This window comes from Vicugna pacos, chromosome 3, assembly GCF_048564905.1.
Source record: "Vicugna pacos chromosome 3, VicPac4, whole genome shotgun sequence".
Lineage (NCBI taxonomy): Eukaryota > Metazoa > Chordata > Mammalia > Artiodactyla > Camelidae > Vicugna > Vicugna pacos.
Genome location: NC_132989.1, coordinates 24,002,577 through 24,021,738, shown reverse-complemented (window position 1 = coordinate 24,021,738; position 19,162 = coordinate 24,002,577). Strand labels below are relative to the sequence as shown.

Sequence of the window (19,162 nt, the reverse complement as noted above, 5' to 3'; positions counted from 1 at the left end):
AAGGTTTTTCTCTAGTACTACATCATGGAATAATTTATAGACTTCAGCTATAAATATGTAACTCATAAATAAAACTGAACATGAAGTAGGAGAAAACCAACAATACCAATATACCTTTCTACCAACCTGACATGGGCACAGAATACAAACCTAATACAGAGTTACAGGGCTCAAATTATTCCGAGGTCCTTGATTTTAGACTGATAGTGGTCTAGAGAACATAACGTTCAAATTAAAAATCTAACCTCCAAAAGCTGATTTTTCTTGTTACCATTAATAACCCTAGCATTAAAGGGCAGTATTCACTACAGCAAGTAAGAATATCTTGTAAATCAATTCCAGAGTAGGAGTGCTCATCAAGTACAAAACCCAGAACAGTTTATAAAAAGATCTTCCAGTTTTGAAATGTTTCATTTAACTATGCCTTGAGCATCATTAATGACATCAAGATCTAAAACTCAATAAAACTGAGTTTTGAAAGGTATTATAAGGTGGGGAAAATGCTCCTTCTGGGTTAGCATTATATCCCTGTATTTCTGCTTCCTGAGAGAGCAAATAAAAAATAGTCCTGGGACCCACAAAAATGGGCACAAGTTTCCATGATGCAGTGTAAATACTATAGATTTGGTAGGTGACTGTTAGGCGGCAGCCTCTTGAGAACCAAGAAATTATTACCCTTTCCATTTTAACTAAGGGAGAAAATAATTCCTTCAGGAATTGACTAGAAAGCAGATTAATCATTAAGCATCACTCTTAAACCAAACCATGCTTAATAATTGGCATTAAGACATGAATATTGCCCCCGTTAAAAATTTTACCTTATCGTGATAACCTGTTAGGTAGCTTGATTAATTTACATTTTCAACATGCCCATGCGTAGGGAATAGACTTATCCCTCATAAGAATGCATAAATATCCTGATTAAATAGGACATAAATTGTGTCGTTCAGTATGCCACATTTGTAACCAGTTAAAGCCAAAATAAAGCTAGCAAGATGAAATGGTACCTTGGAATAGGAATTAAGTTTTAGAAAAACCAATGAAGCTAACTTAATAAGTAAACAAAAACTAGGTAACACGAGTACCAGGTACTACTTAAATCAACAAGATTCAAATCTGCTTTCATCAAATCAGCTATAGATAAGTGGGAGAAGGTGGCAAAGAGCCTCCCCAATGAAGCTTTTGCCAGGAGGCTGTGACAGCCAAGAGAAAATCAGTCTCTACCAGCTATGCAACCGATCAAGATCCAGCTGGAGCTGAACTTCCTGTCAAGTTAGCAAAATCATCCATTGTAAACTGTGTCGACAAATGTCAGTTCTAATTCCACTGTAGAGGTTCTCCCCTAGGTCGATGAAAGGCAAGAGACTGAACTAGGAGCCAGCTGTGAATTCCTGATTGTTCTACTGTTGACTGATTTAGGTCACTCTAATGAGGTTTCCTTTCCACCCTTAATGTTAATCATATTCTGGCAGTTCTGTCACTCAAAAGTTTCATGGGGGGAAAAAAGCTCTTATAATCCTGCTAGTAAAGATTTTACAATCTGTGAGCTGAAAGAAATACAGGCAAGTATCATGGATATACAGGGAGAAATGGAGATCAGGTAGCCAATTATTTTTTTGCTTGTAACTAGCTCTTCAAACCCAGCTTAGCACTTTCCTCAAACATGCTGAATGGTATCATTCAGTGTCACAAAAAAAGTAAACTTTTATTTTTGAAAATAGCCCACCTTATAAAATGGTACAATTATTTAGGAAACAGTCTGGCAATTCCTGAAATGGTTAAACATTATTATCATATGACCCAGAAATTGCACTCCTAAGTATACCCCTGACACCTCATCCAATGAAAACATGTAGGGTTTTATTCTGGGGTCATGAAAGTATCCTATGCTTGAACTTACCTCTGTATGGAATTTGTTGTCACACAAATACAATGATGTATTAATTGGTTTGAAAGGTTCAAAGTCAATGTTGACTTTTTTTTCCTTTCCTTCTTCTGTTACAATTGTACCACAGTAAACAACCAGGCCATTTGGAGGTACTGCAAAGAACACAAACAATTTCTCTACTTATATCCACACCTAATTTTCCTCAATTAATAAGACATGTTATGTTCCCACAGTCTATCATCCCTGCCCCTTTAAATCATAATTTAAATAAAGCACAAATATCTGTAAATCTCTCAGGCAGAATCCTCTCCTTAATTTGAAAACAACTTCTTGAGATGTTTTAAAAGGGAAGACTTACTCTTTTAAGAACAGTAACTACTACTTAACTTTCAAAAAATAACTAAAAAAAAAGACTAAATTTTCCAAGGCCAAAGGGACTGGGTGGAGAAAACACAAGTGACCAAAAGTATCATGGCAGCATCAAAGTAGAAAATACAACCAAGACAAACAAAGTAGAGGAAGTATATGATCAAGCTTCAGATTACCTTTGTTATAAAGTTTGAGTCTCTGCTGTACAGATGTAATGGCTCCCAGGACTGAAAGGCGGTTTACTCGTGACTTTATGTTAGATGCAGTTCCAAACTCATCTGCTAACATTTTTGCCACTCGCGAAATCTGGTCTTTGGGAGGAATGATCAATGATATCATGCTTGTGCCATTGCTATGGAAGAAAGAATAACATTAGCAGTTCAAGTACTACATAAGTAAAGAGCTTATTTCATGCTTATCATTAGTAAAGGGTGTTAAGAGTGAGATACCCCTAAAATAGTAGATATAAACCACTCTCAAAGTGGGTGAAGGTAGAAGCTATAATAGTGTAATCAAAGTGTACCAAAACTAGGACTAGTGTTCAGAATATGGTAGGTGCTCAACAATTTGAATGAATATTAGCTATGTAATAAGTAAAGAAATGAGGCACCTTAGTGGGGAAGATACAGCTCAAGTGGTAGAGTGCGTGCTTAGCATGCAGGAGGTCCCGGGTTCTCCCTGTACTCCCTCTAAACATAATCAAGTAAATAAACCTAATTACCTGCCCCCACCCAAAAGAAATAAGGCACTTTATGGGGGGGGGGGGTGGCAAACACCTCATCCTCCAAGGACAAACAGAGAAGCTTTGGTAAGGGTGTGACAACAGGCTGGAATTTGACCGTAAGTCCATGGCAGAGGCTTGGAATCAATCTAGTGGTTCTTCAGAGGGTGATGCCATCACAGGGCAATGCAACAAGTCTTTCCAAGTCCAGATGAAGTGCCAATTTAGTATCTTGTTCTTCCTTTTTAAAATTCCAGACACCATGTAAATTTATACTCATTAATTTAGTATCCTAAGTACTCTAATAATGGGAAATGAGAGCCTGGGAGCCACACAAATACCCAGTTAGGAAATCTCTGCTTATCTGTCTTTCACACTCACACACACACCCTAAATAATGTATCTCTAAATGTATTTTATGTATTAATCGCTTGTAAGTTTCATTTAAAAAGAGCAACGCACTGAGAGTCTGATCAACTCTAGGTACCCAAGCAAATTTAAGTTTTCTACAACTAAAAACCAGGTCCAAAGTCTGAACTATGGAAGATGCCACCAAGGCCTTGTCACATGGGAGGTCCCTTCTGAGCAGCCACCAACCTCTCTCTAACCTCAGTATTGATGCGAGCCACATCTTTTTTACCTACATTCTCAAGATCTTTTAGCATCACCAGTTAAGAAATACTTCATTTCAATATTCTTAGTTCTACCTGAAGCAAATGTAAAAACTACATTACCAGAATATACCAATTCATCACTTATCATTAGGGTAATGCAAATCAAAACACAAAACCACTTCACACCCAGTAAGATGGCCACTATTAAAAAAAAAAAAGTGTTGGCAAGGATGCAGAGATAATGGAACCCGTATGTACTGCTGGTGATGATGTTAGATGGTATAGTCATTATGGATAACAGCATGGCAGTTCCCCAAATAAGTAAACATAGAATTACCACATAGCAATGGATCTAGCAATTCCATTCTGGATATATACCCAAGAGTGAAAGCTGAGAACCATTAGATACTTGTGTACTAATGCTCATAGCAGCAACAATTATATCAATCAAAACAGTCAAATGTCCACCAATGGATGAATGATTATAATGTGAATGTACTCAACACTACTAAAACATACCCTTAAACTGGTTAAGATGGTAAACTTTATGTTGTGTGTATTTTGCCACAAAAAAAAGAAAGAAAAAAGAAAACAAAACACACCTATGAAATAGTTCATCTATTGATATGTTTAAAAAATTTTAAAACATATTTCTCTTAAAACAGCAGTTCTCAATTGTAGCTGCACAGTAGAATCATCTGGTGAGTTCATTCTAGGTGGTTCCTTTCATTGAATTCCTTAAGGTGCTTTTCTCATCTCTGACTCTCTTCTTAGTTTAGGAAATGCAAATTCAATGAATTCTCAACTTTACTGTTTGAAATATTAGATTATCTAGATCAAGTGGACTTGCATAGACATTTCTCCAAGATACAGGATGCAGAGAAACTGAATCCCTTATTCAATGCTGAGAATGTAAAATGGTACAATACTTTGGAAAACAGCCTGGCAGTTCCTCAGAAGGTTAAACAGAGTTACTGTATGACCCAGCCATTCCACTCGCAGGTATATGTTCAAGAGAAATGAAAACCTGTGTACATACAAAAACTGGTGTTCACTGAGACATTATTCATAACAGTAAAGAAGTAGAAAAAACCCTATGTCCACTGATGAATGGATAAACAAAATGTGGTATTATCCATACAATGGAATATTACTCAGCGATTAAAGGAATAGAGTTGGTACATTATTTACATTGTACCAGTTAAAAGTAGTAACAAAAGATCACACATTGTATAGTTCCACTTATGTGTAATATCCAGAACAGGCAACCCAGAAACAGAGAAAGGAGAGTGACTGCCAAGGAGGAATGGGGGATGGGACTGGGTAACCAGAATGAGGGTTTCTTTTGGGGTTAAAGAAAATGTTTAAAAATTAGATCATTACAGAACTATGAAAAAAACAGTGAATTGTACACTTAAAAAAGGGAGTAAAAGGGTGGGGAGGGTGTAGCTCAAGTGGTAGAGCACATGTTTAGCATGCAAGAGGTCCTGGGTTCAGTCCCTGGTACCTCCTCTAAAAAATAAATAAACCTAATTACCGCCCCCTAGAAAAAAGAAGTAACATTTACAATATATAAGTTATATCTCAAAGCTGTTACTTAAGTATCTACATAAAAATCAGTACTCCTTTTAAGGTCTCTTGACAGCTTAAGAGAAAATCAAAGTTTTCCTGAGAAATGCTAATATGAGTTTACTAAATTAATAATAAATTCAGTAATAAAACTTAATAATTTAATGTTTAAAAAACTAAATTAGCAATTTTATAGAGAACAAGTAGCATTACGAACACAATCAAATGTGTAACACATATATACATGGGATACTGAAAGCCTCAAATCTCCCCTGACCAGGTCTAATGGCTTTCTTATAATATCTACCATCATAAATTGAGCCACTTTACATTTTGAAGGTAAGAACTGATCTGATACGAGCCAAAGCATGTTAAGAAGTATACTATTTTACAAACTGTTTCTTCTTGATAGCTGAGTCTGCAGGAGAGTTACTTCCTGAGATTCTTATAGATCATGATGCCCTTAAAGGCTGTGACAATTTTAATCATTACAAGTATTAGTGCCATAATGAAATGAGTGGGGGCTTTAGAGAAACTGGGAAGACTGCCAGAAGCATTTAAACTTTCCCCTAATCACTGAGCTTGCATAGTAATTTCACGTGTCCACCGTCCAGTGGAAGCTGTCAAGAAAAAATGAAAAAGATGGGTAGTGTCAAGTCAAATGGGCTTATGTGCCAAGTGACTTATAAGAAAGAAGGGAAGAGGCACAGTTTGGGGAACAGTATCAAAAAGTTGAGAAAACCCCTATATTAGCTTTGTAACTACAGATGTTTGAAATCTGAAAATGCCTGGAAATATATCTTCATAGAGGAAAATGAACTTCACAAATGTGCACCTTGGTACTAGCATTGGAAAGGGACCTCATTTACATGAGACCCTGCCCTCTAAAAGTTTTCTCCTAGTGGTAAATTCCATAGGTCCCTTAGCCAGCAAAGTTTATAAGCAGACAGACTGGCTACTGAGCCCTTCCACTCTCAAAACAGTTACTCTTAGTTTGTCAGCTAATGTTCTGCCTCGAAAACCAGCACTATTTCCGTTGACGTTTCTACTCAAAACCTAGAAGGCTGGTTCACAACCTTTGTGATACCTTCCCCAATGTACTACAAGTTGAGTAATGACAGTACATGGTAAAGTATGGTGTGTGCTCTGCTGCCACCCCTTGGAAAGGGGAGCAAATATTCTAGCCAAACCAGAGAATCAAGCACAATTATGTTGTCACCACAAGCACAAGCAAAATGATCATTACAAAAAGGCTGCTTTCAAGATACACTTCATATAAGATAAAGTGTATGCAAACACCATACCTAACCCATAGTTATTTCTTAATCTATATAAATGTATATATAGTCCCATTTAAGTCAGCTAAAATTTCGAAACAGTACTGACAAAGCAGAGTGATTCAGAACAATCCCTTGCTCATGTGCATACACACTTACACTAAGTCAGATGTACTGCACTATAAAATACTTTTCATTTTAATTTTTAAAGCATAACCACATAAAAGGAACTTTTGAAAACCAAGGCAAGGTGCCTAGAAATAAAAAATCAGACACACATGCAATTCTACCTCTGGCCAAGTTTCAGTTTCTGAAGGAGATGGTAAAAAGAATTCCCAAATGAAACAAACTGGTATCTTTGATTATAAAAAAAGAAAAATGTTCTTCACAGTCAGGGAGTGTTCTTTGGATCCTACTTTCAGACAATCAAATATAACAAACTGCTTTACTTCCAATATTTATTTTACTAGGCTTCTGAAGAGGAATTTCCAAAAAAGTTTTTGATAATTCTTTCTGGAGTTCTGTCAAATCCTAGAGACCATGGAGGAGAAAGGAGTTTGCTCTGGGAGGGGCTGGAAAAACTGGGCAAGTAAATTTAACTTCAAACATTCTAGATTGTAGGTGCCACCTGTATGAAAATATACAAGATGGGGAAAAAGATAAGTCAGAACATGGGCTTTACTGGCTTGTATTTGTTTTCAGATGAGCAATTCTCAAAAGAGCTTATTTCTCTACCCTGGGGCGTGTGGAATCTTTAGGGACCAAGAGAGTTATTTCTCAAAAGAAGGGCTGTTTTAAAAAGCTAATGTGCTCTGATTTACAGAGTAGTTTCCTAGGAGACAGAACTAGTAAAGAGGAAATCAGTAGGAAATGGAACGAGAAGGGGCTCCAAAGACACCAAGAGTGAAGGCACAGAACTCAGGAAGCTAATAGGCACCAAACCCCAAAGGATGGAAAGTTTGAGGCTAAAGAGGATGTTGGTACAAACTGAGTGAACCCAAAATGCCTAAAGGAAATCCTTAAAGCAAGATAATCATGTGGAGGACAAAACAATGACCTTAAGATAAGCAGCTGTTTACTTTCCACTGCAGATAAGAAGATAAGCATTCACTAAGCAACTTTACTGTATGGCATCAGAGTTGGTCAATCTTACACTCACATCCATGTAACATCCTAGAGAAAGCGAAGTAGTTCTCTAAGTAGTAGACACCTAAGAACATAATCTTGTTATAGGAATCCACTTTAAAAAAAAATGGTTTGAAAGTATAACCTGCCAAAAAAATTTTGTCTGGTATATTTCCACCAGCTTGTAGATTTGAAACACTACTTGAAAGTTAGTCTTGGCCTCTTACTCATTTTGAATTTTGACTCATGTTAAAAAAATTTACCTTTCACTAGTTTACCTTTGTGCCTTTCCCCACCCAGTCTAGGGGAAACCTTAAGTTTCTGACACCTGACTAGAGATGAGAAAAAAAGGATTAAATGGATGGCTTTTCAAGGCTACATCATAATCTCTGAAGTTTTGTACGTTGGGTTTGATACAAGCAGATTGAAGTTTTTCCAGGGAAGTTTCCAAACAAAATAAACAGTCATTTACCCCCCAGGCAAGCCAATCAAAGTTGCTACACCAGTTTGTGTAAACACCAAAATAAAACCAAGGAAGCTGAGTATTTCATTTTAAAGTAGAGTGAACAATCCTCATGGTAGAACGAAAAATAAAAGCTCTCAAAGGAGCTGCTGGCTGTCTTTAATTTTAAGTTTTCACCCACTCCTGCTTTGTCACTATATTCCTTTCCCAAAATCAAAAGCCCCTCCATTTAAGAGTCAGTGAATTATGAAGTACACAGCAATGATTCACATGTTGTAAAAACTGGGCAAAACAAGACACAACATACACCGTGCCCTGTAAGGTTTCCAGGGGCCTCTGTTCTCAGATTCCTTCTTGTTCTCATCATTTGAGGGTACTTTCCCTTATCAAGAAGAGTTCAGCAGTGTTTCCACCCAGAGGACTAACTTCTGAGAAATAAAACAGCAGGAAGACAGAAGGAAGTAGTTGTAAGTAGACTAAATATGGACAGTAACTAAAACTAGACAAAAGTAAGAGAATTTAGAGAAACAGCTGACAACTCTGTTCCCCCAATCTCAAAGGAGATTGTGAAAGGAACAGTTTCTCTCCCTAGGATGGGAGGTTACAGCAGTACTACCAATTAATTATCCAATCCAAGGTTTCATGGCCCCTAAACACTATGGACAGGCAAACATCAAGTCGTTTGAATTGTCAAGACTGAAAGGTCTCTAAAGAAAACTCAAGGTAATCAGAACAAAGCCTGGGCCGTGGGGTGTATATGTATGTAACTTTATGGCTCACAGAGTCCCAGCCTTTGATTCAAGATGCCTGCTGAAGCAGACGGACATAAGAACGACAAACAAAAAAAAAAATCTAGGCATTCTTTGACCTACAAAGATCTCACCAGTGCTCATCATCATTAACATGCTCCAAGAACACTTTAGAAAGGTAGGTAGGAAGAAAATGTGATTCCTATAAGTTTGTCCACTGGCCAATTTGCACGAGAGCCCCAGAACCCTTGGTAAACTTTCTAAAAAATAAAACAAAAAAGTTCAGATAAAAAAGATCTCCCCTTCCTCTATTCTGAATCAGTAGCTCTTACACAAGGAGAGTGAGGGTGGTAGTGACTGTGGGCAAGTGGGTGGGGGTATTAGGCCTTTTTTTTTTTTTAAAGGAGGTACTGGGGATTGAACCCAGGAACTCATGAATGCTAAGCATGCGCTCTACCACTTGAGTTATACCCTCCCATGGGTTTTCCATTTTTCTTCTTTGACCAAATGAACAAAACTAAACTTTAATTTGAAACTAAAGCGAGTTTTACACAGGTTTAATATGGACAGGTATTAAGAGGGTGGTTATGAGCACAGGTTTTCAAATCAGGCAGCTCTGAACTCATGTCCTGTCAGCACGACCTAGGGCAAATTACACATAAATCCATTTGGGCCTGTTTCTACTTATTTCACAAGGTCATGAGGATTCTATAAGAGAATATATGTCAAATGCTTTTAGCATGGACAGCAAACAGCAAACAGAATGTGCTCACTAAATGGTAGCTAGATGAAACTTGATAGCTCTTTGTGCCCCATCCCCTTGACCTTAATAGTAGAAGTCAAAGAATTAAGGGCCCAGCACGGCTAGGGGGAAAAAAAAAGAAACAGAAGCAGCACTGGTAGGTGGTACTGAAGTCTTATTTGAATCTGAGTAAGTCCAGAGAGAGAGATGAGTTGACTTTGCAGTGGGTGGTGATCACCTTTACTGAATTACAGAATCTGCCAAATCTTCTAACAGAAGAACCAAACCAAAAACACAGTTCAAAACAATATGGCTGGAACACTAGAAGTTGTTTTGTAATTTATCACAAGGGAGAAAGAAATACAGAAATTCACTCTCCTCTAAAACTTCAGACACCAGTGATTTATTCTAAATTACTAAATACCAATTCAAAGTTTGCCAGTCTTTGGAGAAGAACTAATATGTGCCTTGAAATGACTTACTGTCCCTGCTTTAGCTTCACTAAAAAGCTCAAACCATCCCATTAGTCACTTACCATAAAAAACTAACCCTTCTTTTGCCACCTTTAATTTGGTTCATCCCTGCCTTGATCCCCACCCCCATTATTTATGATGCAAGTAGGAGGTAGATGGGGCTGCCTTTTATAAAGAGCTTGTAGAATACCAAACTAAGGGAGGATTGTTTATCTTCAAAGAGACTAGACAGTTACTGGAAACTGGTTTTGTGCGACTGACCTTATGGTTAGATGCCATAACCAGACTGGAAAAGGACCAAGATCTGAACACACTGAGGCATTAAAGCCGTCTCTAGCCTAGAGGATATAATAACTCAAGATGTCCCAAAACTTTTCAGCAGAAAGTTTACAAAAGGCTCATTTTAGTGTTCTATCCTCAAAAGCACTAGGATTACTCAACCATCCAAAACAAAAATGTATGTATCTGCTGGAGTATTACTTTTTCTACAATTACAGGAATTTACTTTATCATATAAAGAAAACTCAAAACAAACAAGCAAAAACACTTCACAAAATCAACCCAGTGGAATATTCCACCAGGGATCAGCAGAAGCTGGAAAATTTCTCTAGCGTTCTCACATCAATGCAAAGCCAGGAGATATCAATCACAACCAACATTAGGGAGTCACTATCAACCAGTGTTCTACACGGGACCCTATATTTGAGAAAGTCCACTTCTTATCTTTTTTGGCCACTGTGCAAGTACTTTTCAAATAAAACAAAAGCCATAGCCTCCCTGTTAATCTTCTTGCAAATATACAAATGAGCTTCTGGGGAAGGATTTAAGAGTAAGTTATTTTTCTCACCAGTGATGCTCATTAAGAACAAACATGTTTAGTACCCAAGTTCTTCATAGGGTAGATTTGCAAACAGCATGCCTGTTCACTTTCATCTTTGCTCCTGGGTCTCAGCACACCTGCTCCCTCTAGTAAATTGCAAATATCCCTGGACAAGAATCTTCCTTGCAGTAGAGAATGCAAGATTTTTCTATTCAGCAAAAGAAATAAGAATCAAAGAGCACAGCCATGTGGTATAATAGTTAGGATCATAGGCTTTGGAATCAGAAAAGTGGGAACAGAATCTAATAGTGCCCCTTGTTAGCCTGAGATACTAGGCAAGCTACTTAATCTCTCTTTACTTCAAAATTTCTTCATCCATGAAATGGCAGTAATCGCTTTTCTCACAGAGCTGCTGTGAGCAGCCAAAATGTATTTTATTCAACCCATCTTCACAAAACTAGTTTCATTACTTGATTAAAATACATTTCATCCATGAACCCCTAGCCTTGTCTTTCCTTAGGATCCTCCTTGCTTAAGTAGAGTCATGAAGGCCAGAAGATGCCAGAGAATGGGGTAGCCAAAAACCAAAAAAACTTTTTTTCAATAGAAAGCTAAAAATATCCACAGGTATTAAGGAATTAATGTTTGGGGATCAGTACATTTTCACTGCAAACCACAGTTTATTTAGGTTGAAAGGCAAATTTGTGTTGGGACTGTCTTAAACTTGTTCAAACCAACTTTACCAACAAGGCATATATGTGAAAATGCTCTGCACTATTTCAATACACTAATAGCTCACCAAGTATCACCCAACACAAAGCTTTTGAATCTAATTTTAGGCTAACTGGCTTTTAATCAAGAAGGAATTTCAGTTACCATTTCAAAGTTGCAGATGAGTTACAGCCCCACTGCACCACTGTATCAAAGATACCGTATCAGCCAAATGATACTAATGCCCAAAGTAACTTTCTTTGACAATATCTGCCTTGCCTAGGAAATCTCCCCACATAGTTATACAATCTTTCAGTTTTTGACAATGCCAAACACCTCATTCAAGACCCAAATCATCTGCTTACACTATACCCCCTTCAACGTGTACTGTGTTATTCTGCACTTACTAATATGGGGCTGGAAATGGTTCATATTACCATACCAAGGTTCTGTCAGACCATGTTCTCATGCATTACATGTTGCTCCACCAAATGTATAAATGTCCAACCTACAGCAGATATTTGAAGCTTGTAAACTGACTAGTGAATAGTAAAAATGTATTTGTGGGCTTCATTTTTCATATACTTAGATGTGGGTTTGGAGAAAAAAAAATGTAATTCAGAAGGCCACAGACATGGCAGGAAAAAAAGACAATCTTTTGTTTTGACAAGGATCATTCTTCTAAAGGAGACCTTAAATGATCAAATGAAAATGTGAAAACAGACGAGTACAGGCCCAGTACCCCCAAGTTATCTGCATAACAAGAAGCTGTCAGGCATCTGAAAATGTCAAGTCCTCTGAACTAGGTGGGAAAGATGGTGACAGGAGTAAAGACAAAGAATACACTGGATGAAAGCTACATGTCTGAAAATTGATGTTAAAAAAGATATAAGACAACTTGGAGAATTTAAAAAAGGGACAAAGTGAACATGTAAACACTTTTGAGACAGATCTACATACAAATCAAGTAGATGAAAGAAAAACTTGATTAAAGCACAGAAAGCTTGATCAATCTGTCAATGTAAAAGAATCAAGTCTGTTTTCCCCTTTGTAACCACAAGTATAATAATGAAATTATGGCTCTTAAGCTCAATGTTTTGGAAGAGGTAAGAAAAAAAGCATAATCATGCTTTATCTTGATTCACCTGGAGTCAAAGAAAAAGACAATGTTTGAAAAGAGAAAAACAGAAACAGAAAAAGACGTTTTCATTTGTAACAGACAGTAAGCAAGGGTTCAAAGTGCGTCCAGTGGCATAAGATAAAGCTGTTATCAGAGGGAACTTCATCATGTTCTCCCAGGACAGTTGCCCCAATGAGAAACCTTATCATTTCCAACTTGTTAGAAAGAATCTTGAACCTCCCCTAAATCCTTTCTCCCCTTCACTAAAATAGCAGGCTGCTGAAGAATTAAGGGACACCTACACAGTGTATCCCAGAAGGTCCTACTGAGACCCCTGGAGAACAAGGCTGGATTCAGAAGAAATTTCTGCTGCCCAAGTTCTCAGATGGACAGTTCCATCTGAGTTCCAGCAGTGATTCTAGAGAAGAGGCTTATTTTTCCTCTGACTCCTTAAATAGGGTCTAAAACCATTCAGCCCTGCTGCAAAACTGATATTGTAAGTTTTCTCACAACTGAACATGTTCCCAGTACTAGGGACCACTATGAGCAAAGCCTCAACTCCAAGCTCAAAGAAAAAGGGCCCTCTGCTAAAAGGGTCCAACTGGCGTATTGTTGGGGGGCTGAGGAACACGAGACAGGACTGGGGTCCTACACTGCATTCTGCCTTAAATGGTATTCTAGTTAGGTATTCTTGCTTACCTAGGAATGTGTCCAGAGCAAACCTTCCTTTCCTGGAAGGATAAGTGTATCTGCTATTACAATGAGAAGTCTGTCAAGAGTTGAAATTCAAAGACAGTAATTGTTCATTAGGTTCACAGTGCATGGAACACCATGCCAGAATACAATGGCACTTAGAACTAGTTCTGAGTTGAGGCAGGCAGCCTATGACACTTGGAGTGGCCTGAGGAACACCACTACACACTATCAAATATACCTTTATCTCCTCCTCTTCCTCTCTTTTCTCTCTTCTTATGGCTTAGACCTGTAGGGAACATCTGTATTTTGACCACTTAGTGAGAAGCTACCAGGACCTCTGTAGTTGTTTGTTCTATACTCATCCCCTCTCAGGAAACTGAAAAACTATCAAGTATCACTTTAGTTATATAGCCAGCCCTTTAAGGATATGGAGAACTAAAGTAAAAATAAATGTATCAGAAACTCATCACTTTGAGAACATTCCAAGTGTCGGTTAGGTGAATGTTCTGCTAATCAACAATTTTCACTTGGGGAAAGTACCCAAACACATTTTACATACTTTATAATTTACTCAAGTCATATAAACAATCTGTCTATATTACTTGTCTTTTAGATTTTAAACCTATTCAATGACCTCATAAAATTACTAACTTCTAACTCAAAATGTGAAGAATTTTATGGAGATTTTGGTCTTTGTCCCCAGCTTTTAGCAAAGATTCTAAAACCCTTAGAATTTTCTGAGATGGGAGTGTTTTGGTTATTCCCAGGGAGTCCCCTAGGAGCACACTTGAGTTTATGCCAATGGAATGACTTAGGGTGGGGCTCTTAGACTCAAGATGGGGCTAGTCATCAGAAAGATCAAGCTATTCAAGGGTTCAACTTTCAGCTCCATCCACAGATTTTTGGGAAGGGGAAATTGCAGATTAAGCTCTTAAAAAACTCTTGAACAAGATTTAATGAACTTCCGGACTAGTAAACCCGGGTAGCATACCCCAGTTCCACAGGGACAGAAGCTTCTGCACTTGGACCTTTTTGGACCTTGCTCTATGTACCATTTCATCTGGCTGTTTGTATCCTGTATAATATCCTTTGTAATAAATCAGTAAACATAAATAGTTCCCCCAAGTTCTTTGGGCCATTCTAACAAATTATCAAACCCAAGGAGGGAGTCACTGGAACACCCAATTTATAGCTTGTCTGACAAGTAGGGGAGGCCTGGATTTGCACTGGCATCGCATTTGGGGGCAGTCCTGTGGGACTGAGCCCTTTCTTTACCTTGTGGGATCTACCATTACCTCCAGGTAGTATCAGAATTTAATTAAACTGCAGGACAGCTAGTGTCCACTAAGAATTTGGAGTACTGCTTGGTGTGGGGAAAAACCCCACAAATCTTGTAACAGAACTACTCAGAGTAGAGGAGAAAAATAGCACCTACCACCCCAATTATATCTGGGGACAGGAAAGATACTCATGTATATAGCCAGGTAATTTTTTACTTCCTTCAAAGTCAAGGTATCTATAAGTTTTTTTTTTAATTTAAAGATGCCTAAATTCCACAGAACACTCATGAAGCTTATTATAAACTGCACTGATCCGCAAACATGGGTATCTAAGCCCTCATTGTATCTGAAATTTACAGGATTCCCTGATGAAAATAAGTGAAAAGATATTCTAATACCCACAGATACAACTTAGCCCAAATTAACCTTGTCTGTTCCTTGGTCACATTCACCACTGTCCTTGGTTACAACAGGCTTTGGTTATGATTTTATTAACTGAAAACTATAAAGCTTCCAACACTATTTCTGGGACTACCTCTTGCTGGCTCAGAAAACATTAGGAAAAAACAACCTAAATTTCCCCCCTTTTATCCTATGTATGTTCACCTGATTTAGTCCCTTATTCAAGATACCCACAGCCATGGTTTCTATTTACATGGCCCTAGTTCTAGTTTTGGCTTATGTACACATTTGTTCTCATTAAGCCGGCTGTGGAGGATATACCAGAAGCCATCATAAACCAGGAAGAACTACCACTAAGCTTTAAAAGTGGGACTTATACACAGCTGGTATTGGCTGGTTATTTTACTAGTATACACAGAAACTAACATTCCACCAGGCTTGTATGAAGCTACTGCGTATGTCCCACCCAACTTAAATTCAAATTATATGTGTAACAATCCTTTCAACTCAGAAAATTAAGTATGATGCTGGCTACAAAGAGACTCCTAGCAAGTTCCCCATTTTATCCATTAAGCTCCTATAAATGGTCTTCCATAGACACGATAACATGAAACCGTCTGTTATAGTTCAGATTATAATTTGAGTAAATCCAGCCTTGTATTTTGTTTAAACATAAAATATATCCATCGCACAGTTTGGCACATTGGTTCAAATCCTGGGCTTTGCTACATTCCAGCTCTGTGACATTTCAGAAAGCAAGATATTTAATCTCTCAACCTCAGTTTGCCTTTTCTACCAAATGGTGGCAATACTTCTTGGGAGGATTAAGTGAAATAACGTACTGCTTACCAGAGTCTATAACATACTAAGTGCTCGGTATATTATTGTGCTTAGAAACTTCACTCTGTACAGATGTACTTAATCAGTGAGTCCATTTTGCAAGTGGTTCCCCTTTAAAGCTATATTACACTGGGGTCATATATCAAGAGGTAATTACATACTGACTATCTCCATTCCAAAATTACTTATATCCCAACGTACTTAAGAGTTAGTGTTTAAAAACAAAAAACAATCTGACTCCCATTCCTAGAATTGCTGGAGGGGAGGAAGAGGGACATGTGTGGAGATCTTCATTTCCAAAACCATTCTATTAATCTATACTAAGTTTTGCTATCTATAGTGCTAATAACCATGCTTGAACACAACCTGTTTTCTCCACAACTTGCCCCTTAAACACTGGCACAGATTCATTTTGCCATCCAGTTTGTGCTTAAAGACCATCACATTTCTCCTAAAAATATTTTATCATTAGATAAAGAAGGAAAAACATTTCTCACTGTACACTATGATAATCTAGTAAGTCTGACTTTAATACAACTCAGTTATGAAAATATAATCTTGCTATTCCCAAAACCAAATTGGTATGTACTGGGAAACTTCTGAGTCAAGCAGAATAAAATTGACTCCCTTACTGATACCTAGAGATGGCCAAGATTTAAAATTTTCATGGGCTCAAGATGCAACCAAATCATGAATAAAAGCCAAGTAGGCAAAGTAGGACATGATTATTAACCACAATGCTTAGAGGAAGACTGCTCCCCAGCTATTTTAGACAACTTAATCTTGTCTAAAACGTTCAAGCTAACTATCACTTGGAAGAAAAGTTGTGTATAAGAACCTCATTTTTAGCATGCCTCAAACTTTACTGAACTTTGCTAAACAAAGGAATAAAGCCTTTAAAAGTTTTAAAGTAGGAGATTAAAAGTTTAAAGTGGCTAGGTAACACGGCTAGGAGCAAATTTAAGAATGAGCTTCCTTCATCAAGCAGCAGAAAGGAATGTTGTTCCTTATTAAGCAGTGTTATCTTCAAAGTTATTTCACTCCGACAAGAAGTAAATTACAATTTGAATTCACATTTTAGACTTCTTCAGAGACTATAATATACTCAAATTCTAATATGTGAATCTTCCTTGAAATTTAAGTAACAGGAAAACAAATCTAAAGGTCACATCCAACTTTAAACAACAGCAATCTATAAAAGCAATACTCAATTGAAGGATTCAAACAACAACAGAAGATACTAGTGAAACAAAAGAACCTGGCTAATTCCTGGTAGTGCATCATAATAGGTCATGACCTATATTACCCCTCCTACACAGTATTCTCATAGTTGGAGAATAATTATTACCAAGTGGCATGGAATCATCTGTGTTCAAGTTCCTGTAAGATTATTAACTAGGCCTGAATATTCTATTTTTAAATTCAAAGAAAAACAAACCTAAGGAATGAAAAATAAGCTGCTACCTTCAATTCACATTAGAGAAAGAGTGAGCAAAAGCCCAAGGGACTGAAGAGGACCAAACTTTCAGAAGTTTCATCCCAAGCAGAAAGATCACTAATTAAGAACAAAACACAATGGTAAAACCAGTCTGTTAGCCCTGGGCCTTCAATGGAACTAAGTATACCTTATTTCATAAAGTAGTAACAGTTATGAGTTTGATTAATCCTATTATAGCAAATGCACCAATCAAGGAAAAACCTGGGCTGGAAACCAGAATGTCCAATTCCTCTGCTGAAAACAACTTTCAACATGGCCTGGGACAGGCCACTCTGTTATTCTAAAAATGCTCAGACATACAAATATGTAATGTTCCAAATACTTTTTTTTTTTGCCACTTCCTGTGAGTAAAAAGTTTGACTGGGAAAAGAACAAAATAAAGTCATAAAGCGAGAAAACAGGAATACCGCTGACACATCTTCCCCAAAAGAGTAACTTTTTTTTTAAATTTAAAGAGAGCATATAAAGTCAGTTTTAATCTAGCCTACTCTTTCCACAATGGACACACCTAATAGCTTACCAAAATTCACACAAGCAGTTTTAAAGCCCAGCTAACTCAGTTCTGAATTTCAACAAGCATTAGTACACCAGGCACTTCTATCCCTAGAAATTCCAAAGATAGGTTAAAACGTACCCTGTTGTTACAGTTCATATCAACGGCCCCATAACCCGGATTTCTCCTGGATATACAGATACATAGATCTGCCAAGCAAAACCTCCCCTACTCCTCCACCCTGCACACGTGGGCATTTTCACTTTATAGGTGGGTCCTGTAACAGCTAAAACCAGGAAGCTCCAGGGTAATTAGAGGACTTGGTGGAAGTCATCTTGGGAGAGTTCTAAGACCCAGAGAAATCGGAGGAAGTCAGAAAAAGGTTTCCCTGATCACCTCTCCTTCCTGCCCCATCCAAACTTCACCCACCAGGGTCTCAGAAGCCCGGGAGGGGGAGGCCATTTTAACGAGGCTTGGCTGAGGAACATGAAGGGAGGGGAAGAGAGGAAATCAGGGAAGGGCGATCGGAAAGGAAGGCCGGACCTTTTTCCCCCAATAGCAGCCGGGTCGGGTGGCAGCACCTGGAGCTCAGAGGAGGAGCTGGATTCAAGCGTCTGGGAAGGGTACAAAAGTAGCAGTGGCCTACCACAAGAGGTTCGAGTGGTCAGAGCCCCGGGAGTGGGGCCCCTTACCCCAAAGAGGGGGAAGTACCCCTTCTTGGGCCAACCGCGTAGACCCTCGCCGCTGGGACGGGGGTACTACCCAGAGGTCCAGAAGGCGGGAGTTGGCTACTGACTGGTTCTCCTCATCCGGCCATGCGGCGCGGGGGCGGCCATCCTGAGGGGTCCGGGAACCAAGAGGGCACGGGGGGGCCCAGACGCGGCGCTCACCCACGGGCCGCCTCCAAGCTCTTAATGAGCTTCTTGATCTTCCAGATCTCCACGTTCCTGTCGGCAGCACTGGGGTCGTCCGCCATCTTCTCGCCTCCTCCTCCCTAGAGCGGCCCGGCGGGGCCCGGAGACACCAAGACCACAGAGTTAGCGCCGCCGCTGGGGCAGAGAGGCCCCCTTCCTTGCCACCCCCGAGAGTCCCTCCTCTTCCCGCCCCGCGCGGCCCGCCGCGGTGGTCGCTGGCTTTTCCGTCCCGCTAGCTTACCGAAGGGCCCAGTCCTGGGCGGCAGCGGCTGCTCCTCCCCGGCGGCGGCTCCGCGGCGGCGGCTCTGACGTAGGACACCGGCTCCCTCTCTCCAGGCAGCTGCATGTGTTGCAATCCGCTCACATGGGGCCTGTGACATCACTTCCTCCGCCAGGGG

General features: G+C 39.0%; 1 protein-coding gene across 2 annotated transcripts in view; it reads right to left on the bottom strand.

Annotated features, from left to right (window-relative positions):
• Positions 1-19,162, bottom strand: part of ETF1 (eukaryotic translation termination factor 1) — a 25,580-nt gene extending 6,418 nt beyond the window's left edge. The window contains exons 1-4 of one of the 2 annotated variants that reach the window (XM_006204583.4): positions 19,006-19,162; positions 18,741-18,844; positions 2,434-2,609; positions 1,901-2,040 (exon numbers count right to left, since the gene is read on the bottom strand). In XM_006204583.4, coding sequence (XP_006204645.1) covers positions 1,901-2,040; positions 2,434-2,609; positions 18,741-18,844; positions 19,006-19,110 — 525 coding nt within the window. In that variant the 5' untranslated portion in view covers positions 19,111-19,162. Of the gene's footprint in view, positions 1-1,900; positions 2,041-2,433; positions 2,610-18,646; positions 18,666-18,740; positions 18,845-19,005 lie in introns of those variants that run through there. The other variant, XM_072956890.1, reaches the window with a different exon arrangement.